The sequence below is a fragment of the Mercenaria mercenaria genome, chromosome 16 (genome assembly GCF_021730395.1).
Source record: "Mercenaria mercenaria strain notata chromosome 16, MADL_Memer_1, whole genome shotgun sequence".
Taxonomy (NCBI): Eukaryota; Metazoa; Mollusca; class Bivalvia; order Venerida; family Veneridae; genus Mercenaria; species Mercenaria mercenaria.
In genome coordinates, this window is record NC_069376.1 from 43,444,323 (window position 1) to 43,470,894 (window position 26,572).

Here is a 26,572-nt window from a genome sequence, read left to right on the forward strand (position 1 = left end):
TCAGTGTGTTTTATTTTTATCACCATTTTTCTCATCGCTGTCTCCCTCGAAATCATCAGCGTAATTTTCATCTGTTGACATTATTCACAAAATAAAATGACTTTTAGTCATATTCCAGATAACTATAAACTGTAAAAGATTAGGTTCTACTGGCAAGACGTGCTTTTATTTACAAGCTTGCGGTGAATGCAACATTAGCAGTAAACTGTATAATTTTGGAAAATGGATATTTAGAGCTACTAAGTGAAATGTAGCAATTTCAGTGAAAAAAATCAGCAGTTTTAAATCACACACAAGTCATTTTTTTTTTTTAATATAATACATATTTAATATTAACAATCACATATATTTAAATAATAAATTACTTCCAAATCAAGAAAAAATAATTAACAAAACATTCAAAACAGCGTGAGCTAATTGAATAAAAGCATTGCAAGTACAACCCATCTATAACCACTGTAACTACAAAAAGGAACTTAATTCATTTATAACAAAATCACTTCTTTCACATAAGTCAAGAACAGAATGCCAAACATAAATTTTATAGTGTTTTGTCACTTTCAGTAAAGTAAAGTGTAAGATTAAGGTTTATGACATGCAATCTTCAACGTTTAAGAAACCATGTTTTTTTTGCCATGCTTCCTCCTTTTCTGACTCTTCATTTTGAAGATTTCACTTCATAATCTCTATGCCATACATAAAATTCAAGTACTTTCAGTTGTTACCATGGACTACTTTAAGTGATACATATACAAACAAGTTCCTTTTCACATTGAAACTGAAATAATAGAGCATTTTCACTTGAGATCTATAGTACTGTCTGTTGTAGCTTAAAAATACAACAGACCCCACACCCCCACCCCTGCTGGATAAATGTGTAGTAAAGACCACACACTTACACATGATTACTAGTTCCTGATATACTACCAAGCACAGAAACAGAGAGTTACCAGTAACATGTATCAATGGATTTGATAGGATAATTTTAACATACACTCTCCATCATATCTGAGGGTGCTACATCAGTCAACTAAACTATAGCGCCAAGTGAAAATCTCTCTAAACTAACAAAATTAGTAAGAGGAAATACTGTGAAATCACTGAATTTTTTGTGGGTATAACATTCCTTAGTTATAACCAAGATAGGTATTTTGTGGAAATATAAATCTATAAATTTCAAATTTTGCATGCTGAAATACATAAATGATGTGTAAAATCCATGAAAATCAGTCACCCACGAATGATAATGATTTCACAATACCTGTAATTTGTAACAAGATAGTTTCAACTAATGTAAAAAAAATCATTGTTTTATCTTAAACACTTTCATCAAAAATAGTTACATATTTTCTTGAATATCTTGATGTTCTTTCTATATACCTCTTTTAAATATAAGACTTGAACAGAACAATATTACAGTTGCTAAAAGTCATAAAAAGTGTTACCAATGATACTTCAATCAATCTTGTTCAGACATACACATATCACATGATTGTGTTGTAAAATACTGTTATTGAATGCTTTCTTATTCCCTCTCAATACTGATAAATAATATATTGATTAAATAAACTTCATATCTAGAGCAAAATAAATTGTTAATTAGGAATAAACTAAAGCCAGTGTCTTAAAGAAAAAAGTTAAGACTGCCGTTAATTGCAGCTGTGAAGTTTGGGGTTTTGAAGCTAAATTTCTACACACGTTTATAGGGCATGTACACAGTGCTTTATTAGGGCTACATATAAAATTATCAGGCATTCAAGTTGCAGGATATCTAGGTATACTCAATTCGAACTTGATGAAGATGTACTACTGGAGGAATCACTATCTGATTTCTTGTGACCTGAAAATTTCCAGTAATATTAACACTTCTGTAGCTAAACTATTTTCAAAACCTAGTTAATTTCTCTTAAAATTCTACGATTTAATTTGAAATCTCTCATTTATTCCATTGATTCTAAAATGATGGATGCACTATGAGCAAAAATAAAAACGTGTTCGTCAGTGTCTCAAAAGTCACGTCAAATACAACTGTAAAAGTCAGTGGGTGGGGTAATATAATCTCATCAAGGAGTGTATGGAGGAATGTCACTTCAAAGAAGATGTGAGAATAAGAACATACCTTTTGAATCTTCCTCCTCAAAGTCATCATCATAATTATCTGAAAATAGACAAGGTCAAGGTTAACATCTTCTGATCAAATCAACATTAATTTCCTTAGCCTTAACCTTACTTTTTTCTCAGTAACTAAAATAAATGTGTAAAATACATAATTTTGTCATCTTTAAACATTTTAATCAAGAGCCTGCTAATGTCCATATCTATTTTCCTAAAAATCATACATTACATATTGGAACTAACTTCTCAGGTTGTTGTTATTTTGACAATCATATTTCAGTTTAACCATTGCAAAACTTGTATAGTTGCAAAACTGTTTACAAAATTAATACTAAATCTCAACAGCATATGAAATTTAGTTAAAGTTTTAAAGACATAAGAAACATTAAACTGAAATTTTTGCAAGACTAACATAATGTGTAAATCACTTCTTATTCCTGAGAACTTTATTTTTGCTAATATTTGAAATTTTCATGAAATTTTCCTGAAATATTTGACAAGGTTGTGTAATATAAATGGTATCATCCAAATGCATCTCCAGTTTTATCACAATGCTGTGTTTGCAACATTTCATAAATAAATGAAAGAGAGCAATTCTAAACAATTTTGCGTAATAAAGTTCACAAGAATTGAAAGTGCTTCACAGTGATGGGAAGACAACTGTGGATAGAAGACAACATAAAACATTACTCAATGGATAAATATATATATACAGTGTAATTATCATGCTCCCTCTGCTAACTGAACATATCATACATGAGCACCAAACACAAACTATACTACTGTGAATCATCATTCATGGGACTACTTCAAGGATTTTGTAGAAGCCTCAATCCACAAAATTTAATTCCCCACTGATTTTATCTTTAAAAATGTGTATCAATAAATTTATGTCCTAATGAAAGGCCTGCTTTTGTGGAAACAAACAAGAATGATTCCAATGAAATTAAATGATTTCATAGCTTCTATTAACAAGATTAGGCTGGGTGAATTTTTGCATCCAAATTATATATCCATACTTTTAAGAAATGCAAAATGTATGAAAGAAAAAGCATTGACTAACCTGAAGCAAATGTTTGGAATTTTGTTGAACAAGGACTTAAAGTATTTTAAATGTTAGATTATTCTTTCTATCCATCTGGTAAAGTGAAAAATCACATTTTTAAAAAAGCCTGTATTGAATAAGCAAAAATACATAAATTAGAATACCCATGTGTTTGATAAATGCCCCAGCCAAGTCAATGCAAACTTAAAATTAAATTTCATTAGAAACAATGCACCATATTTTGCCACTTTCCCCGACATAAAAAAAACATGTAAATTAAATATAACCAAAGTGATAAATGACTGTGTCAAACTGGGACACTGTAGTATGAATAAGGTGGTCAATAATATTTGAAGTAGAAATTCTTAACCAGGATGAAGTTCAGGTTAAAAAAATAGTTTTTCTTCAAAATGCTCTTGCAGTGTTTTGTAATGGCTAACTCTAAAAAATATTGTCAGTGGGGAGACCCCCTGAGTTATTCCTGTAATCCTGTAAAAAGCAATTTTATTCTATTTTGTGTATAGCAGTAAATAAGACAAAACTGAAACAAAAGCCTGTACTAAATTAAAGAGTAAACTACCTGGAAATTCAATTAAAAAAAATTATAACTACATGCATGCTTCCATACATGCCCAAGATCTCAATGTGAATTATTCAAATCTATAATTGAGCCGTGCCATGAGAAAACCAACATAGTGGGTATGCGACCAGCATGGATCCAGACCAGCCTGCGCATCCGCGCAGTCTGGTCAGGCTCCATGCTGTTCGCTTTTAAAGCCTATTGGAATTGGAGAGACTATTAGCGAACAGCATGGATCCTGACCAGTCTGCGAGGATGCGCAGGCTGGTCTGGATCCATGCTGGTCGCATACCCACTATGCTGGTTTTCCCATGGTATGGCTCAATTGATTTTCCTCTGTTTTTAAGTCCTTTGTGCTGTAATACTCTGTGTAATATACACACTGCAATTCAAAACTAATTGGTTATGCTTCCATGCATTTTGCTGATTCTAAATGAATAATGGTTTTTACCAATTTAAATCATCTTTAAATAACCAATAACTTGAATAATGGTCAAAATGCATATATGAAAGCTTTCTCACAACATCAAGTGGCAAAACTAAATTAACAAAACAGGAAATAACTAAATGTTTGCTCGGTGATGACAACAGTTGTTTATAATCACCCTTTGCTTCATCAAGTTTCTGATTTTTACTGTAGTCTTCAATGACTTCTTCATCTGGTTTCTTGTTCTGACTTTGGTCCATACTGACTGCTTCAGTTTTTATTTCACTCTCATTCTTATCTGCTGTACTTATTTCTTCAACAATATCCTCCTCAATATTGTGCTGAAAATTGGCTGTGTCTATGTTGCCATGGTAACTATTTTCCGCTAAGTCTTCTTCAATACTTTCAGTTTTCTGTTCCCTGTGCTCACTGTTGCCTCTGCTTGTATTCTTATTTGAGTTTTCTTCTTCAACTATCTCTTCATCAATGATGTCATCTGCTCTCGTTTTGTCATACTCGCTGAAGATTTCTTCTTCAATCTCATTGTAGGTATCTTGGTTGCCTGGATCATTTTCTCTAATGTTGTCTTCATAGTGTTCTGAATCTTTCCGTTCCTTTGTACTATCAACATGAACTGTGTTAGTCTTTTCTGTTTGTTCTGCACCTCTTATATCCAGTTCTTTTACATCTTCACTTTGTGGCTGAATTTGAGAATTCCTTTCAGTTTCTTTATTGGAATCTGTGTCATCATTATTTTCTTTGTTATCTTGGTTCTCATTCTTGTCCTCTTTTACTTTACTTTCAATCACATCATTTGAGTTCTTTTCTCTGTTAGATTTATGAGGGACATATTTGTCTCTCTTAAAGTTACTTTTTACCGAGTTTCCTCCCCTGGAAGTATCATCATCTTCCACTGCTACTACAACATTTTTCTCTGATTCAACATTGTCATCATCTTCTGACTCATTACTCTCATGTCTCTCTATTCTAATTGTTTCCTCTGATAGCATTAAGAATGAAATGAAGTAAGATAAGTATTTTGCAAACAGCAGTGTAAAGTGTAGATAAGATGACTAGTTATTTAAGTTACTACTGAACAATTCTCAGCTAGAAAATCTTTTTCAGTATACTGGACATGCCTCCTGTTTTAAACCAATGTTTCAAAAATTGAGAACTTTTACTATGTGACTCGTATTATATTCTGTTGGTCAACAGTTTGTGCTACAGACTGATCAATAGTTGAAAATAGAGTTTCCTGGGCTAAAGCTAAAAACTGAGAAAAAAGCCTTTGAACTTTTATTTCTGATGTCATGTAGTGAAACACTTTATTGAATGGCTTGCAGTGAACAGAAAGGACTATCAGCTGTAGGTTTTCAGACCTTGAGAAATAGGTTTGATGACTGTCCAGGTGGCCATTCAATAGGACCAAGGGCTAATAGTTTTGACTATTGACTGGCAAGTCATCCAATAAAGTGTATTCTGTTAGCAATCCTTAACAAAGAAGTAAACTACAACACAATGCCATTTGGTGAATTCCAGGGAGTATCTAGTTACAAAACCTGCAACATAGCCCGTAAGATTCAGAAATATTTTTCACTAATGTGGCAGTCAAACATACAAAATGTGCTGTAAAATGGCAGGAATTTAGCTGTACTTTACATTTACAAACTAAGATTATGATTAATTATGCTTTAATTTGGTATTGCTATGTACATAAGGAGGCATACCCTTGTTTGATAACCTTAAATGACAGCTCTATAATTTTACCTAAATAAAGCATAGACATATACTGAGACAATAAAGGAAGACAGAGTCTGCAGAAAGTAGAAATAACACCAGTATAGAGTTATATAGAGGATATAAGTTTCAAACATCAAATACATTACAAAACAATACATGTAGTAAAGGCTTAAGTTAAGAAATAGTTAAAGAGGCAAAAGCGTCATGGCTGACATTGAATTAGCTGACATTATTTTAGTCCTGATATGTTTCTGACTTTAAATAACTGAGATTTATTAGTATTTTATTTCCATGAACACAATTTCTCTAAGATTCACACACATTTTGCTTTTTTTTCTAGAACTACATAACATTTCTCAGTAAGTAATATTGTTTACTTAATTATTTTTCAGTTTTCTTACTTTACAACCAACTTAAAGAGAATTTTTCAATTTCTCTTATAATTTTTTGGAAAGTTTCGGTTCAACCATGACACTTCAGAATATTGACCAAAGAATGTTGAAAAAGCTAATGATGTTAATAAAAGTAACACAAAATATCAGATTTTCTAAATCAACACCTCAGTATTTTAATGAAAAACAAAGAGTATTTTTACCATTCAAAATCTTTGTAATTAGGAGGTAAATAATCATTCCGACATAAAATTTCTGTTTTTGTCATTTTTAGGGGGTGTTTAAACAGGGGAGTAAATGTGTGTTAACAGACTGATTCTTGTGCTCGTTAACACACCTTTTTACATATGAGTGTTCAATGGCATAGTGTAAATGTATAATGGCCCCTTTACCGATAATTCAAATGTAAATGACGTCAACATGATGAAACAACGCTGACATTTCTGCACATTTCATGGACATTTAATGTTGCAGACTGACAAATAACTTTTTATATGTTTTGACTCGGTGGATCTTATCCCTACATTTCATGTACGACAATGTTACTATAGGTATGTTTTGTCTAAATAATCTATGATAATCTTACCATCATCACTTTTCTGTGGTTCCTCCTTTGGGGTAGTTGGGGTCATTGCTTTTCTTGGGGTTCCTTCAACAGTGACAACTTCTCCAGTATCCTGCTTCTTCTTCTTGCTGTAACCCTTCTTCAGTTTTAGACTTCTTGGTGGCGCCTGCACACTTAATTTACACCTAAAATAATAAAACAGGTTTTGCATATCTGTACCATGAAGTTATACTAATTTCATTATTCTAATTTCATGGGCAAGAAATTTCATGGTTTTAGCTAAAAAGGCTATTTCAGGGAGAGATTTTGCAGATTCCAAATTTTCCATGTAAAGTGAATGAGAACTGTACTAGTTCCTTAGTTTTTAATTTTGTCAATCAACAAAATCACAAAAGCAATGAAAAAAATTTTCCCCGCAAATATTACTGATTCTACAGTATTTTGTTGACATTTTGTCCTGATAATATTTCAGTTCATTCTGAGTATGCAGTCATTGGTTTAATCTTAGATTGTGCTCAGATACCTTATCATTAAAAGCATGTTTTCAGCACAAAGTAACTGACAATCCTCCATCAGTTTTTTTGTTTTTGGCAAAAATATTTTTTAGTTTGATTGTACAGTCAAGCTGTTAAGCCCTTTGCGATTATAATTAAATATTGTGTTGTTTTTCTGTTTACACACCCTCATTATATTATTAATTATATTAATGTATTTACTTGTAACAAGGTGTAGCACCAGTGATTCCAGTCAGACTGAAATGACCCATCTTTCCTCCCAACTTGACACCGATACCGTGCTTGTACTCGCAACATGTGCTCACACGGCAGTCCACACGTCCATCAATGTACAGCGTCAAACTGAACGGATATCCTCGATGACGGCGAGAAATAAAGGAGAAAGTACCTGGAAAACAAATGTCAAGGTTAAACCTTGCCTTATTTTTATAATCTGACACAATCTCTACCATTTTGAGTCATGTTTGAAATGTCATTTAATATAATTTTTAACACTGTTTTGGTTATTTAATTGCAGTCAATCAACCCAACCTGTATTCTTTATTTCCTTACATGTCATACCTTGCATTCTCCACAGGTGACAACTTCCTTACATGCATCAAATTTTGTACTTTAGTTGGTGATTTCAAACGGACAAAAAATATAGATTATATGGCAACTTCCCTGCTTTTCAAGTTGGAGGAAGTCCCTAGCTGACACTCGGGCATTATTTCAGTCTTAGGCATCCTGGTAGAACATGCACCAACCTTCTGAAAGCTAGCTGGATGGCTTCCTCTAATGAAGAATTCTGCTACTACTACCCACCAAAGATTTTGAATATATGGCAGTGAGAGGCAAGTAAATCAAAGTGATCCACCTTAACCACTTAGCCATGGCAGCTTCCTACGCCCATCACAGACAGAAGGCCAATGACTTCAGATCATATCTTCTGTCTAATGATGGCAAGCCTCCACTGGAGATTGAACTTCTGATCTGATCAAAGTCACCATATGACCTATCATGTGTCGGTGCAACGTTAAATCAAACATTCCTTCCTTCCTGATCTGATCATAAGACAAGAGCGAACTGGGTGGGCTAATATAGTCTTTTTCGGAATTATTTGAATTAGGACAGTATATAATCGGTCTTTGGATTTTCAACTTTTCTATACAGATTTAAGTTTAACTAAATACATATTTACTGGATATTTCACATCTTATAGTTGCTGAAAACAACAGAAACTGTCACTTACTGCCAGCCTGCAGTCTCTCTTTAAACACTGGTAGAGTATTCCCACCACAATGTTGTTGTTCTATGCTGACCTCCTGGGTGGGGTCAAACTGGTCCCGTGGTAAGGTCAGATTCGGACCATGGTACTTCATAGTGATTTCACACAGGGTTTGGACCTCACCTTGATGCATCATTGCAGGCTCTTGCCGATGAAGCATGAGAGCACCCTGAAATAAGGAAGTACCGAATGACTACTACAGTAGAACTCCATAAACTGGGGATTTTTTGAAAAATGGACGATTTTCTCAGTCACAATTATCCCCCTTCTATCTTCTACATTAGCATTAAATTCATCGACCTGGCAGGGAACAGAAACCTGTGACAATAAAGCTTATACTATGAGATTTTCTATCTTCGTTGGGACCAGATTTTGTAAATGAACAAGTAAATTTCCTATTCATCATATCTTGATACATGGATATCTACAAATTAATATCCTCACAAAATAATTATCCATTTTGAGCCAAACCAAAATATTCTATGCCCACAAAATTAAATGATTTTACAGCATTTAGTAATCCCTTTCCTTGTCAAATTTGAGCTTATAAGACTTATTGCCTTAGTTATGAAAATTATCTAAATAATAAATGTAGCAGATTACAAATATTAAAGGGCATAATTTTGTTGACTCTAAGATTTACCCATCAATAATATATCTTTTACTATAAAATTACATAGAAATTCAAAACTATTTTTTGACATTTTCACAAGTAAATACAAAATCAATCTAATATAATTTTTATTATTAAATCACACACACAAACTCATGCATTTAAAATATAGCCTGTAAAGTAGCTGTGTGTTTTTTAAGACATAAATCATTCTGTCATCCTTTGGAAGAAAAATCTCCAACACTCATACAATAAAACAATCACTATCATAAACAAGGAAAATGAGCAAAATCCTCAAGTTATCTGGGGTGCAATTCAAACATAGAAAATACAAGTACAGCTGAGGGCTGCACAAAGTGGACAAGCAAGCCACACTTGAGCCCAAGCGGTTGATGCTCAATAAAGCAATGTTTACTGTACAGTCAAACCTGTATACAAAGACTATGCTGAGGATGAACAAGCAGATGAAAACTGTGTAGAAGCCAAGTAATCTTTAATACAGGTGTGACTATACTGTAAACGTCCTATACAGTATTATTTATTTATTTGGGTTTTACGGCGCACCAACACAGTATAGGTTATATGGTGCCAAACAGGACTACAAATTGTTGTTCCACATCTCATTTACATCGAAATAAAAACATGAGGTATGGAATCAAAATTTGCATACCTGCTGGAATCACAGAGTTACTGCAAAACCAAGTGTTAAGACCCTATTAGTCGCCTCTTACGATCATGCAAGGGTAAGGCGGTGGTTCCAATTAAACAGTATCCAAAGAAGTACATGACTTGTACTAATCATTTAGGACAATGTGTCAGCTGAGCAGACTGAAACAAACACATTTACTGTATGATATCTGATATAAGTGGACAAACCTATCATACAGACAATGGCATGTCAGAAAATAAAATGTGAATATCTTCTTTATACTGAATAAGTGGATATATTCGTGGGTCAAAAATTCGCGAGATGCCATTTCCAGAATTTCCACAGTTTGCAAGGAGAAACATTGCAAATCACCTGAAACTAAATTGCCAAATCCAGCTATAATGATCTGTCTCGGTGAACATGGAAAATTACCCTTGCTGGTATTTTCTCAAACATTTCATGTCACAAACTTTTCTGCTTACACAGTAAGTAGACAAATAATATTTATGTCAAACTGCTCAACTGACATGTTATCCTTAACATGTTTTAACAATGGTCTAGTAATAGATCATTGCACAAGGCTGCTTGTCAAGGGCCAAATTTATTACCACAAATGGAGGATCTAATATTGTGCTGTTGAAAAATTTATAGAATATTCATTGTCAATTTTATTACATGATCACACTCAATTCAATCTACTTTTGATTTACAACAACTTCACATCTCATTTTGTTTTTCATTTTTAGTTGTCTAACAAGTCAAATTCCTTACTTTCTGTTTTAGCACAGAACCATTAAAATTGCATGCTGTGAAAATAACATAACAATTAAAAACCTGCATTGGCTCTGGTGTTAGGCCTAAAAAAAAAAAATCTTTGTTTCTGGTAACATGCTCAAAAAAATTAGGGTAGGTAGGTTGGAAGTTTTTTTGTTTGGTTTTTTGGGGATTTTTTTTTTATTAAGTGAGACTTTTTGGAAATTATTTTTATGTCAAAAAAGGAATACAAATAAGGGGGTTATGCCTTCAGAGCATCAGTAAGCTGATTTCTAACATAACTGACCATGTTTAAAGCGTAAAAAGTGCAGTTTGAAACTACTTGTTAAAAAGCTGAAAAAAATATTACCCAAGGCCATAAAAACATTTAGGGTTGGGGCAAAAATTTAGGGTAAGTCGGGTTACCGTAAACAAACATTTTTTTTTACGCCTTAATAGAACTTTTCTACTTAAATCATGTAATGATAATTCCAAATAAAGTATTCCTAAATTTTACAACAGATCTGAACTTCCATAATTTATTATACACTGCCAGCAAAAAAAATTGTATTTGGCAACAAAGTTTTAGGTTCAATATAACAGCCACTTCAAATCTTTTTTAAATCTGAAGCAAAGAAAACAGCAAAATGTTAAAGATGTAAAGTAATCCTGGTGAAATATACAGTCAATCAAGGACATTTCTTTTTTTTTTTCCTGAATCTGAAATATACCTCACCAAAAAGAATCAAAGATGACCATGTTATTAGCTTGAGTGAAAATGGGAAAATTGTCTTAATTTGAGGCGAGATATATCCCATATTCACCAAAAAAACAATATTTTATGCTTACTAGTATTCAAGCTGAACTGAAATACACATTCTGCATTTAGATTTTAGTCTTAGTCTTAAGATTTGTTAACGAAAATGATGTCAGACATCTTGTAACATTACTATTACATGTTTTCACTTGCAGCATAGCGTTATAAATTCTCAATAATTGACATTATTTGGATCGATCAGTATTTAACCAAAAAGCATAAAATAATGTTCTTATTTTAGTAATATACTGATATTAAATTTAGCACTCTATCTCTCTATATTTTTTTAACTAATTATCAAAACGGGCAAGCCTCCGGTGAACATCATTTTTTTTTTTAAACAGTAACAACTTTTTTACTTGACAACAGATATGAAAAATGACAAAATAAATATTGTTTTATTTGATTTTATAGTATTTATTGTGAGAGGAAGGTTAAACCTTTAGCCTGCTGTTGGCAAACGATTCTGCCTTTGCGGCCAGTGCAGACCAAGATCAGCCTGCACACACTGATCATGGTCTGCGCTGTTTGCTATTTCAATTAACACCCCTTTGAATAATAAATGGTACTGCCCAAATTGAATGATAGATCAGTCCATTTTAGAAATTTAGCAGGGTAAAGGTTAATATCACACTGACACAATCATCAGTCATATGGAGACTTTCTAGCTTTATAATAGATAGTGGAGGTGTCCCAGGTGACCCTCAGGCATGGATGGGCATGCACCTTGGTAGAACAACCAACCTTCCTTTAGCCAGCTTAGTGGCTTCCTCCTATTTTCCAGAACTCTACATCCAAAGCGAGGTTCGAACCCAGTGGTTAAAGGCAAGTTATTCAAGTTAGTGACTTTAACCACTCAGCCAAAGATTGTTTAAGAAGCAAGATATTTTAATTCGTGTGATACAAAGTACGTCTAAATTGCTTTTATTTCATACCCAAGGTCAATAGTATGACCAACACTTGAGACACGTCTTCATATTGTAATAGTTAAAAGTCCGCTTTTATAGATAAAAACTTCCTTAAATGTATATAGATCTAATCACTTTAAACTTCTTTCTATTGAAATTTCTGACTTATGAAATCATTTTTCTAAAATCCAAAAGATTTGACATAAACCTGTAGGCTTGCTGCTTTAAAAGAGTGGCTGAGATTTCAAGAAATATGTACTGGTATTTTTAGTAGGACATCACATATAAATATATAACAATATGCGCGCAAGCATCTGCTTTTAAAAATGTGTCACATATTATACAAACAAGTTGCTTGCAACACTAAAATGCACATGTTTTAAACTTCAGATTCAATTATTACAATTATATTTTGAATGTGTACAGAAAATTGCATAGAACTGCAATGATCTGAATTTTGTAATCTCATATAAAGATTGAAAACCTGCACATGAACAAATATGAAATCTAAACCTCTCTAATATTTGAGTTTTATTCAGGCAATACACTTACTTTGAAAATTGTCTTATAATGAATACTTTGGAAATATTAGAGCGCTAAATTTAGTTACATCAGCTGAAATAATATGTTTACAAACAGTATCTGTGCAACAAGAAACAGAAAATTCTTTAACAGCAAGAAATAATCTTTGTGACCAAAAACCTGGAAGTATTTAAGGTGTTGCTATAATCAAAGAAAATGCTTTCTTGGAAAGTCCATAAAAAACAATTTATTAATTTACTTCCAGCTAATAGATACTTCAAAAAATATTTGAAGGATCAGACAAGTAGGTCAAAAGAATCCAAAATTTAATGTTCAATTTTTTTTTTTTTTTAAATGTGAGAAATTGTCTTATCTAACTGAAATTCAAGAAAATGTTATTCAAATATTAGTGTTAAAAAAGCTCAAAACAATGAATGTAAGTTCTATGTTAGATTAAAACCAGATTTTCCAGCAATTCACAAAGAAAATTTCAACTACTGGTTGCAAATGGTGTCAAAACTAACAGGGGAGGTAACTCACATCACTATGTGGGCTCTCTACTTCATGCTGTGCAAGTGAAGAACAGTGAAATGACATGTTATAATTATGCAAGGAAATAAAGAATAAACTGCCGTAAATACAAGAACTGATCACAATTATATTTAAGAATTAAACTACACTAAAATATAATGAGAGAACAGAGAAACTATTGAATTACACCCTAACTACATCTACAAAATAGGAATTTGTTCATTGGGTTAAAATGTAGTGACAGTGTGTAAAAACATCATGGTTAAAACTCTAAAAGGTGAATAAAACTATTTAAATGGCATTTTTGATAAATTCTGGCATTTTATGGCAATATTCCCATGACTTACAAATTAAGAGAGTTCTCCAACAAATTAATGAAAATATATTCCTTAAAAAATGCCAGAAAGTATCAGTGAGCAGTGAACAAAGGGTTCATAGATGACATACTTCAACTGTAGAAGGATCTTTCTGGGACCTTTCCCCGGAGTCGCTCTGTAAATTGAGGGAGAAAAGGGATATGATCATTGTGCAACAGGTTGAAAAGATACATATTCCCTACAGAGCAAGGTGTCATATGAACAAATAATCATGAAAACAATATCATATTATACAAACATAAAAATACCGCTAACCTCTCAACCAAAATGATTTATGGTGCATATAGAGCAAATTTCAAGTAAAATTTTAAGAATTGAAGCAAAATCTATCCTTTCGCCATTTTCAGTTTCTATTTCATCAACTATTTACTGATACCTAAGGTTGCTTTCAAATACAACAAGAATGATGTGTTTATAATGGTCTGTAGTCAAAAATTAAATGACTTCTCATTATATTTATGACACAGTTAAACATAAAATTTTTATAGGTCCACTTCCAGTAAAACTATGGAAGTCTGGAGAAAGCATGAGTCTAGACTTCTACTTTTTCATATTCTTTTTTTTATGAGCAGCCTTTGGTTTCAAGATTATTTTGGTCATATGAGTACCCATAAATGCATTGAAGAACCAGTCCTATATAGATATTTACAAGGTGAGCTTTAAGTAACATGTGCAGTAAAGGATAGGGATTGCACAGGGAGTTGTGTCCTGGTTTCCCAAAGAAATGCATGGCGTGTATTGTGGGTGTAATGTTACAATTTGCCAGTGTAATACATCACTTATACAGACAAGTATGCTTGATGTGTAATTAATGTCTTAAAACTTAATTTTATCACATCCATTGTTGATGATAATTCAAAGCCTGTGTGTAATGGACTTATAGTTCCTGACAGTTCCTAAAACCAAAACTTTGATGCATTTTTATCTACCTCCTATAATAAAATGCCTATTTCTAGCAAAATAATGACTTAAAACACTACTAGGCATTTATAACACATTGAGAAATACATATGTACAAGTTACTTCTGAAACTCAAATCTTTTGCATTTTTATGTATTCATTCTATTAATTCATTCTGAAACTTTGATCATAACAAAACGTAACACCTGTTGTTTTTTTTGTAGATACCATGTTGTTTTTATAATAAAACTATAAAATCATAAAAACAGGAAAGTAATTTAGATGCAGTTGGGCCATGTTTGAGTCCACATCCTTAATCTTAGATAGAATGTCTGATCTACAGAAGAAATGAAGTAAAAGCAAGATGCAACTGTTTTATATGAAGCTTGCCTAATTCTATTTACACAATCATATATGACATATCACATGGCAGAAAACTCAATTTTACATGACGAAACAACACCCCCACCCTATTATGTTACCTCATTACAATTTAACCTGATGATGTTTAAGCCAAAAAGGTAGCAGAGACTTTGAATGTCATACCAACTCAACATGAATATGCTTTAAAAAAAAGCAAAACTTTTTAACCAAATAGATGCAAACTGTTAACATACTTGACACACTGCCTCTGATGGCACTTTGAATTTGAATTGGTACTTGGCAACTTGATTGTTGAGATGGTTTGGGACTCTGACCTAAGAAGCTGGGTCTTGCGCACGACTACGTCGTCTTACTGTGTCAATTCATGCGTAGACAAGAGGTAGGGTGAAGAGGCCCCATCGCGTCCTCTCTCGGCCTTGGACAATCTGAGAGCATATTGCTGTAGAGCCTCAGAATCCAACTTCAAGTGGAAAAAGAAAAAATAAGTATTTTACTTTCATAAAATCATTACTTCAATTACCACTACATCAAACAACCTGAACTTCAGAATTATATCTCTAAATTGAAGAAAAAAAGTGAATTGTCAACAGTGAAATGATTAAGAAAAGACTTTGTCAGATAACAATTATGAAATGCTTTAATGGATTTCCAACAATTATAAATGACATACCTTAAAAAGATTTTCAATTGTTAGAACAACTTTTCATGAAAAAGTTTTCTTTCAAACTGCAACTTAAGAACTCAAAATGTAAAAAAATTAGCACTATATGTCCAGTCATTAGGTTACATCCTATACATCAGTTTAACCCTTACCCAGCTAACTTTTATAATGGACTGGTCTATCATTCAATTTGGGCAATATCATTTATTATTTGAAGGGGTGTTCACTGAAAATATACTGACTAAATAGCGCACATTGAAGACCATGATCAGCCTGCATGGATGTGCAGGCTGATCTTGGTCTGCACTGGTCACAAAGGCAGAATCACTTGCCGCCAGCAGGATTTCCATGATTTCTGGTGTGTGTCTAAACATTTGTGTATACTTACTGCATATAAATGTCTTGTGTCAATATTTTCTGGCCTTACATCTCGTAGCGAATCTTTAAAGGATTGTCTGTCAGACGGAGGTGGCGGCGACACTGGTCGACCATTGTCATCCACATATATTACCTAAAAATAACCAACAAGAAAAACATTACTGTACATTAAGAAAAAGAATGCTAAAACAACTATAGTACAACTAAATGTCTAATAATAGTATAAAATGTGTTTAATTTTGCTTCCATTCATTTATTTCATTTTATTGTACCTAATGTATGGTACTTGTCTGTAGCGTTGTTCAGCAAATTAAGTTTTAAATGACATGTATAAAATCTTTTGAAGTTCTATTTTCTAAAACTTTATGTAAATATTTGATTTTCAAACTTAACGACCCTAAATTCTATTGGATTTTTGTTTCAATCACTGACTAAACTATCAAGATAAGGACAGGGCGTTACATGTTTCGAGACAAATTAGGTAAACACAAGATCAATCAATTAGGAACACACATGTCTATAATAAATTATTTTATCCAGTGTTTTGAAATAAATATATCTATTGTAACATTGATACCACCTGTGTTATGATCAATCGGCATTAAAAGAGCAGAACGGCATTGCAATATGATAATGTAGATTGCTATTATTCACGTATTATCTATTTCTGCTTTAATGTGTTCATGGTTTAAGATGGAAATTCATATTTAACTTTAAAGGCATATTAAACAAGAGCACCGCCTTGCGGGTGCTGACGCTCATCTGATCTTTTTTTGTGTAATAGAAAAACTGTCCTACCCATGATTTTCTAAGTCCAAAAAGGGCCATAATTCATGCAAAAGCAGGATGGAGTTATGTTTCTTGATGTACATAGTCAGCTTATGATGGTGTACAACAGTTGCAAGTTTCAAAGCAAGAGCTTGAATAGTTTAGGAGAAAAGCTGACCTAAACATAGAACTTAACCAATAAATCTGATATTTTCTAAGTCCAAAAGGGGCCATAAACCTTGCAAAAAGCAGGACAGAGTTACGTTTCTTCCTGTACATAGTCAGCTTATGATGGTGAACAAGTGTTGCAAGTTTTAAAACAATAGCTTTGATAGTTTATGAGAAAAGCTGACTTAAACATATTACTCAACCAAGAAAACTGATTTTCTAAATCCAAAAGGGGCAATAATTCTTGAAAAAAGCAGGATGGATTTATGTTTCTTGATGTACAGGGTGAGCTTATGATGGCGAACAAGTGTTGCAAGTTTCAAAGCAATAGCTTTGATAGTTTAGGAGAAAAGCTGACCTAAACATAAAACTTAACCAAGAAATCTGATATTTTCTAAGTACAAAAGGGGCCATAAATCTTGCAAAAAGCATGATGGAGTTATATTTCTTGCTGTACAAGGTCAGCTTATGATGGTGAACATGTGTTGCAAGTTTCAAAGCAAAAGCTTTGATAGTTTAGGAGAAAAGCTGACCTAAACATAAAACTTAACCAGGCAACGCCAACGCAGACACCGATCAAGCGATGACAATAACTCAACATTTCAAAAAAATCAGATGAGCTAAAAAATAAGAACCTTTACATACATTCTCTACCTAAATAGAAATTTTTATTCAATTTTAAAAAATTCTTTTCTTTGTTTTAACAATATTTGTATAATGAGAAAATCCTTACCTCTTTAACATGTTTAAAGATACTATATTTAAAACGAAAAAGGAATGTATTGTAATGGGAAGTTCATAAATGTTGAAAAAAAATGTAAAGAAATAAAATTATATACATGACTGTGTTGAAGATCTTTATTATCACATTCTAAGACTTTAAGTCTGAATAATTGCAACATTTTTGCCAGCAACTCTTAAACCTGTTTACCCTAAAGGAAAAATATATTAATTTCTCTTGATACCTTTGCACACTACAGTACAAATCAGGGAGAATTAAAAGATCTGACCTTTACAAATCCGTAAATTCAGTTAATCAACCTTTAAGCTGATCTCTTTTCGAGGATTAATTTAAATAATGGGATTTGAATGATATATTGAAATTCATTTATCCATAAACTGTAAATATATATAAGATTTTTGGACACAGAGTTTAATTTGTGCGCCAAATAAACTGCTTGGCTTTGGAAAACAGTAAAAAAAACATCGAAATGTGTTGCACTGTCAATATCAAGCAAAATGTCATTTACAACTTTTTCTACAGCTGTATATTTATATATTGCTCTTTAAACATAAAGGAAAAATTTGCTTTTACTGAATAGATATGTTTTGTCACCATCAAAAAAGAACAAAAATTTTAACTTAATTTAACAAACGTTAGTTAGTTCAGCATGAGTGGGTTAATAATCTTCATTTATGAAATTAGAAAATGGTGTGTGAATCATGCAAACAATTAGAAAAATAAACATGCAGCATTTTCAAACATGCATCAGAAACGACACATTTATTTTCTGAGCTGAGCGGAGCAACCGTTGCTAGAAAAAACATTTCACTGCTTCAGATAAACCATAACTGTTGCAGTAATTTCCGCTCAACAAACAATCACACCCTAGATGGGACTTGGAATATTGAAATTCATAAATAAAAGACACGGCCGTTCTGCATGAATTAGTAAAGAGTGCCAGTTGTTAATAATGGATGGTGTATTATCAAGGAATTTCGGATCAATATAGGAAATAACTTAATTATTCTTTACCATTCTTCTGAAATTATCATTGTCATTATAAAGCTGAAAGTACGATAAAAAAGATATTTATTTCAGTGTTGTCATAGAAACAAAAAACATTTCCGTCTGATAATTGGTATGGTAGTGACATTCAAATACATGTATACATTCTAACTTGGGAATATTCACTGTGACACACAATCATTATAAAAGAAATATGTAGGACCCAATGTTTCTTAAATCCTCAGAAAATAATTGTTTATTTCAGATATTCCATTATTATAGTAGATTTTCTAAACATTCTGGAGTTTACCACCTTGGTACCCTATTGGTAGAGTACCCCGCTCCGAGAGCAGAGGGTAATTGGTTTGCTGCCTGTCTGCATCATATATCAAAGACCTGAAAAATGATACCAGCAACTCTTGCTTGGTACTCAGCATTACAAGGGAAACTCAGCTTCCCTTTTCTCATACTGTTGTATGGTGTTGCATACCATCAGGAATTAAGTGTTTAGAGTGATTAATATGAATTATTGTAGAACCTATTTCATAATCAATCTACAATAATCTGTATTCACTTAACATTTCTGTTTTTTTATCACTGAGCTACCCTGTATCAATTAAGATTTTTCCAACTTACATCTTCATAAGTGTCTGTATACCCTGATTTTGAGGAGTGTTGTCTATTTCTTGGAGGGGCCGGTGCGCTCTTTGGACGGCGATGACCAGAAGAGGCTTCTGAGTGCTTCCCGGACTGAGGTCGACTTTGTGATCGGGGCGATAAATAAGGTAAAACCTCTTCGTCCCCCTTTCGCCCCCTAGTAGCCTATATTTAGTAACAAGACAAAACTGATCAATTTTGTGCTTATCTAAGAAAATAAAAAAAACTCTTTTCAGGCCTGGCAATATGTCATCTGCTGCAAAATAAATTACTTGTTAATTGCAGGAGCACTCATGCATGCTAGATAACATTGTCAATGTAAACCTCTGTAATTATATCATCTAATTTAGCCGATTGTTAAACAAAAGAAATTAATATAGTTCAATCTTAATCAATACAATATGGCCTGTAATATAACTGTTCTGCCTAACCAGCAGTTTATTAAATGAATTACAGTTCAACCTGCCTTAACAGACACCTGTTTTTAAGAAGATAGATCTATTTACTAAAAACAAACAGCTATTTCCATTTGATCATGTTTTTTCCCTATCCAATTTTGGAATTCTCCAGTTGTTATGGAAACAACTGCTCTTATGAGCCACATTTGCCCTTTGCCCTGCTAAATTTCTAGAATGGACCAGTCAATCTTTCAATTTAGGCAGTACCAGTTATTATTCAAAGGGGTGTTGACTGAAAATGTACTGACTGAAAAGCAAACAGTGCAGACCATGATCAGCTAGGAAACAGCTCAATTCCCAAAACTGACTTTGTTTTGGTATCAACTTGTCTTGTGCAGTTTCCTGCCTTAAGTTGCTCCCGTTTTGAACTGCCAGGTTTAACTTTATTGCCCAGTTTTTGATACATTCGAAAATCAGCTGAATTAGAGACTTTTTACAGATAGCATCATAAAAGCTTCATTCAGTAATGAACTATAATAATCAAAACTATAAGCAAAATTTATAGTTAGTATTCTCTGAAACAAGTGCTTCGGAAAAAAAAAGAACAATATATGTCAATAACTTTTTAAAATTTTGCTCAAAGTACTAAGAAAAATTCTGTAGTTTTTCATGAAGTCAGAAGTTTAAGGTCTTGTTTAGATCCTTTGACACCATATTTTAAGGCCAATGTTCTAAAGCATCTTACATGTAGAAAACTTCCCATTCTTCAAATTGACTTTTTTATATACCATAAACAAGACTAATTGGGTACATTCCTGTGTAAATAATTAATGAAAGCACTTGTTTACAGCAGAATGATCAATAAATTAGATAGCTTGACTGAAAGGTAGCTAGACATCAAAGTAACAGATTTATCCTGTTTTTATTTCTTTCTTCATGTAAGTATAGCAAATATTAAAAGATGTTATCTTTTAAAGAAAAAAATCACATTTCTTATTTCTTGCAGATGCCTTTAAACTGAAAATGCATGAAAACAAAAAAAATCTAACTAACTGTTTAAGTAACAGAATCCTTATCAAAGCCAATGTACTAAATTAAAGAAAAAAGTAACAAGAAATCAAATTTTATTTACTTTTTATACTTTATTCTTTGAATAAAAACCCCACTTAATCATTTTTAACTCTGCAAAACCTTTATTTTTTTTTTCTTCAAATTTTGATATCAGTTTATTAAGGACTTAGCATCAACCTGTTTTGTTAAAATTGATTGAATAATATTCCATCAACCAAATAATCTTAAAAAATTAAGTTAAAAGAAAATATATACTGTATATAGCAAAACAGGTTATTCAAAATAATTATGTAACAAAATGGATTATTGCTTATTGTTGGTTTAATTGTTAATAATCATGGCAGCAGGCATGCACACTGCAATAATCACATGACATTATACTGACCAATCAAAATACAATATAACAAATCACATGATCAGTAACAACCAATCAAAATACAGCATTTGTTACAGAGCATGCAAAAAGGCAAAGGCGAGGAAATACTGCGTGGTCACCAACCGTGTCTTGCATAATAGATGCTGGACGTAAATTATCTTTCATTTCTGATCTTTCCATATCGATGAGGTTTTGAGGTGTTTTACGTGGCACTACAGATCTATTTATAGGTTTTCTCTTGGGTGGTTTAGGTGAAAGCAGTGGCATTAAACAATCGTCCTGCCTCTTCTTACGGTCTGCCTAATAACAGAGTTACCAAGACGTGAGGTCAGAAGTCCAAAACATATACATGTATGCCTACTTGTTGAAAACTTCTTTAACAATTAATCCAAAGAATTTAATATCTTTGCTTGCTTCTCATAAATCTGCGTATTTCAAACTTTCAATTAGCATTTTACAAGTTCACTTTAAACGAGTATGAAATTGCAACTTCTAATATTACAATATTTTCTTCTTCTGGAGATTAACAAAACTTAATGAAAGTAAAACAACATTAAATCAACCCTTTTTCCTGTCAGTTAACAAATAAATATTAATTTCATTTATTTATTCAAAAAAATATGTTGATCATGTAACTGTTACATCTTCTCTGCCAACCTACAAATTCAACCTAAAACTGAATTTAAACAAAGATTTAGTATCAGTTTCCACCACTACATTATAATTCTCCTACCTATTACTGTAAAAGCAGAAATTTTCACAAGGGTTTAATTTTCGCTATATTCACAAAATTTAATCCTAGCATAAATTATTCACCATTCATAAAATTCTAATTCAAGTAGTATACCATTTTTACAATTTCATGAATATTTTTACCTCATGAATAAAACTCCAAATTTCAAATTCGTGAAATTTTGACCCAGCGAAAATATGTGCTTTTACAGTATACTGGTCTATGAAAATCTCAAGTTTCTTCCTCCAGTGTAAAAAACAAGATAAAAACATAATAAACTTGTAAAAATCCTGAAAATGTTTGTGCCAGATCCAAGACTAACCTACATTAGCACTGCTACAGTCCCTTGAAAGAAAATAATATAACACCTGAATCCAAAAGTATTTGATTTAGTAACTTTCAGAATAAAAAGTTACTGCCCATGCAAAAACAGGGCCTTTGCAGAATATATTTTTTATCTTTGCCAAATATTTGCCATAACCTTTGCAGAACAGTTGCAGCACATGATTGCTGAATATATTCCACAGACGAGTAGAAATGGAACGAAACGTGCAACTATTCTGCAAAGCTTTTGCAAATATACGCTACGTACACAGAATGCAAATACTTCGCAAACAATTTACAATTCGCAGCTGAAACTTTGGCAAACACATTGCAAAGTGATAGCAAAGTAATTGCAAAGTAATAGCAAAGTAATCGCAAAGTAATCGCAAAGTGATAGCAAAGTATTTGCAACTTACAAGCAAATAATATGCAAAGTATTTGCAAATACGTAACAAATAGCAAAAAATGAATTTCTGAGGTTCAAAGAAAAGGACTTAATATCTGAAAAACATATAAGTAAAGTCACAAAACCATTTGCAGTTTAAATATCTATTAAAAGTCAATCATTGCAGTGATCATTCAGTAACAATAACTAAAATCATGTAATAATGTAAGTTTCAACAATTGCTTCAGTAAAAAGTGTTTTAAATAACTATCATTGATTAACATTAATTACCTTTCCACATGCTGCAATATTCTCTGGTTCTTGGAAGTCTTATTGCTTAATAACTTGGTATTGCATTATCCATATTCAACAAAGTTTATATCCAGAAAAAATATTTAGAATATAATGATCTGTTTAACACAAGTTTGCATCACCAAAATATTTCTACTAACTGATGTGTAAACATTTCCTCACAATATTTTCAAAAATCCTGCCATTTGAATATAGACCAATCAGGAAACAGAATGGTTAATCACTTCCTGTACCTAGAGTCTACCAGGAAAGCAAATTCATCTATGTTAACTATTTGCAAATGCTTTGCTCTTTCTTTTGTGTACAAAGTGTTTATTTGCAATACCTTTGCTAACTAAATGAGCTAAGTGTTTGTTTGCAGATGCTTTGCTGTCTGTTTGCAAATCCTTTGCAGTCTGTAATTTATCTAAGTGTTTATTTGCAAACCCTTTGCTTCACTGTGATATGTTTTGCAGACTGTTTGCGAAAGTCTGGTGCAAATACTTTGCAATCACTTGGAATATAGTTTCTGAGAAAACAAATATTCAAAATATATTCTGCAAACACATGACAAAGGGTTAAATGTGTATGGGTGATTACATCTGGCTACAACTACTTATTATGATTACATCATTCCTGGACCTTTCTAACATCTGTTAAATGTGTTAAAGCATAAACATTAAGACAATCGTAATTTACATAACTAAATTGCACAGCGTCACAATACATAACAATGTAACATACGGAATTACAAACATTACAAGATAAACAATACATACAGATCATGTTATACACATTCATGCTTTCAAAAAAAGAATGGTGAAAATCTATTATAAACTAGAAAATGCTTTTGTAAAAAAGCGCATGTCTCCCCCAATGCAAAGTCCTATAGGCAAGAAGTCAATAGAGGTCAGGAGCGAAAGTCAAAGAGACACTGATGGTTGGCTGCAATAGGGATTATCTACTTGGCATGTCCAGTCATCCCGCTAAATTTCAACACTCTTGGCCTAGTGGTTCTCAAGTCACCGTTCAGGCTCCTGTGACCTTGACCTTTGATCAAGTGACCTCAAAATAAAAAGGGGTCATCTACTCTGCATGTCCAATCATCCTATTAAGTTTCAACATTGTAGGTCAAGTGGTTCTCAAGTTATTTCCAAAAAATGATTTTACATGAACAGGCCACTGTGACCTTGACCTTTAATAGACTGACCCCAAAATCAATAGGGGTCATCTACTCTGCATGTTCAATCATCCTATGAAGTTTCAACATTCTGGGTCAAGTGGTTCTCAAGTTATTGATTGAACTGGTTATCAATGTTCAGGCCCCTGTGACCTTGACCTTTAACGGAGTGACCCCAAAAACAATAGGGGTCATTTACTCTGCATGAACAATCATCCTATGAAGTTTCAACATTCTGGGTCGAGAGGTTTTCAAGTTATTGATTGGAAATGGTTTTCTATGTTCAGGCCCCTGTGGCCTTGACCTTTAACAGAGTGACCCTAAAATCGTTAGGGGTCATCTACTCTGCATGACCAATCATCCTATGAAGTTTCATCATTCTGGGTAAAGTGGTTCTCAAGTTACTGACCGGAAATGGTTTTCCATGTTCAGGCCCCTGTGACCTTGACCTTTCACAGAGTGACCCCAAAATCGTTAGGGGTCATCTACTCTGCATGACCAATCATCCTATTAAGTTTCAACATTCTGGGTCAAGTGGTTCTCAAGTTACTGACCGGAAATGGTTTCAATGGTCAGGCCCCTGTGACCTTGACCTTCAATGGAGTGACCCCAAAATCGATAGGGGTCATCTACTTTGCATGTACAATCATCCTATCAAGTTTCAACATTCTGGGTCAAGTGGTTCTCTAGTTATTGATCGGAAATGGTTTTCCATGTTCAGGCCCCTGTGACCTTGACCTTTGATGGAGTGACTCCAAAATCAATAGGGGTCATCTACTCTTTATGACCAATCATCCTATGAAGTTTCAACATTCTGGGTCAAGTGGTTCTCTAGCTATTGATCGGAAATGGTTTTCAATGTTCAGGCCCCTGTGACCTTGACCTTTGACGGAGTGACCCCAAAATCACTAGGGGTCATCTACTCTTCATGACAAATTATCCTATGAAGTCTCAACATTCTGGGTCAAGTGGTTCTCTAGTTATTGATCGGAAATGGTTTTCAATGTTCAGGCCCCCGTGACCTTGACCTTTGACGGAGTGACCCCAAAATCAATAGGGGTCATCTACTCTTCATGGCCAATCATCCTATGAAGTTTCAACATTCTGGGTCAAGTGGTTTTCTAGTTATTGATCGGAAATGGTTTTCAATGTTCAGGCCCCTGTGACCTTGACCTTTGACGGAGTGACCCCAAAAACAATAGGGTTCGTCTACTCCAGCAGCCCTACAACCCTATGAAGTTTGAAGGTTCTAGGTCAAATGGTTCTCCAGTTATTGCTCGGAAATGAAGTGTGACGTACGGACGGATAGGGCAAAAACAATATGTCTCCTGGGGGAGACATAATAAGAAATTGTGGACATATAATAATGAAAAAGAAATGCATATAACACAGTTTTTCAAATGATTTCAAAACTGCCAAGCATCCACATTACAAATGCGACAAAATATTCATATATGCGTCTCTTTTTTTCATTTATGTATATTTATATCAAAGCCCATGCTGAAATGAAAATCTATATAACTAAGCTGACATCCTCTTATTTCAAGAAATACCTAACAACTTCAAAAGACATGTATATACAATGTTTTTTTTTCACTACTGAGTCAATAATTATGTAACAAATGTAATAACATCAAAACAAAATCATCCAGAAATTTTTTGTATCCGTTTCAAATTTCTACTGAATATATACCATAAATTTAATGAAAAATGAAAAATAAGAGGATATCCTCATGATAATATTAAAGTATAAAAGGTATTTTTCAAAACATTACCAACTTGGAACTGATTTCTATGTTTAAATTTTAGATAAACAGTAGAGGTTTTTCAAAAAAAAATTGCTTAATGCTTTAAGCAATGGTTTTGAAAAATACCCGGCATAGTTACAATGTCTATAAATAAACAGTGAGTGTTGCTGTTGAGTTCTCACCTGCCCGTCTCGATAGTCAAGGTCATACACCCGTCTGCAACTCTCAGACTACAAGTTACCAAAACTCACAGGTTTAACTAATTAAGTTCCAGTATTTGTACTTTAGTTACACTGGGAAGCAACATACAAAAATACTTTTTTAATCATATTCATGGCATATAATTTTGTATGCATTATATTCTAGCTATTTCCTAAGATAGGCATTCACAATAACTAAGTCCTGCACAGGATTTCGAATAAAATTTCCGAATGTTACTTCCATTATCTACTTAAATATTTAAGAGCACTGTTCACTAAAAATTACACATAACATATGAAAGCCTAATTTGATATTAAAAGAAAACCTTGAGTTTAGTAGCTAAATATCATTAAAATTTTCTGTTAACACCATAAAAAAAGATGAAGTCTTGATATTCAATTTAA

The 26,572-nt window shown here is 32.9% G+C and overlaps 1 protein-coding gene across 1 annotated transcript in view; it reads right to left on the reverse strand.

Moving 5' to 3' along the window:
• Positions 1-26,572, reverse strand: part of LOC123540817 (glutamate-rich protein 3-like) — a 50,142-nt gene continuing 23,570 nt past the window's right edge. Inside the window, exons 4-15 of the mRNA XM_053525909.1 lie at positions 26,150-26,197; positions 19,441-19,626; positions 18,832-18,864; positions 16,150-16,272; positions 15,454-15,560; positions 10,517-10,541; positions 8,611-8,815; positions 7,581-7,767; positions 6,886-7,049; positions 4,346-5,167; positions 2,120-2,158; positions 1-71 (exon numbers count right to left, since the gene is read on the reverse strand). Of these exons, the coding sequence (XP_053381884.1) occupies positions 1-71; positions 2,120-2,158; positions 4,346-5,167; positions 6,886-7,049; positions 7,581-7,767; positions 8,611-8,815; positions 10,517-10,541; positions 15,454-15,560; positions 16,150-16,272; positions 18,832-18,864; positions 19,441-19,626; positions 26,150-26,197 (2,010 nt within the window). The remainder of the gene's footprint in view (positions 72-2,119; positions 2,159-4,345; positions 5,168-6,885; positions 7,050-7,580; positions 7,768-8,610; positions 8,816-10,516; positions 10,542-15,453; positions 15,561-16,149; positions 16,273-18,831; positions 18,865-19,440; positions 19,627-26,149; positions 26,198-26,572) is intronic.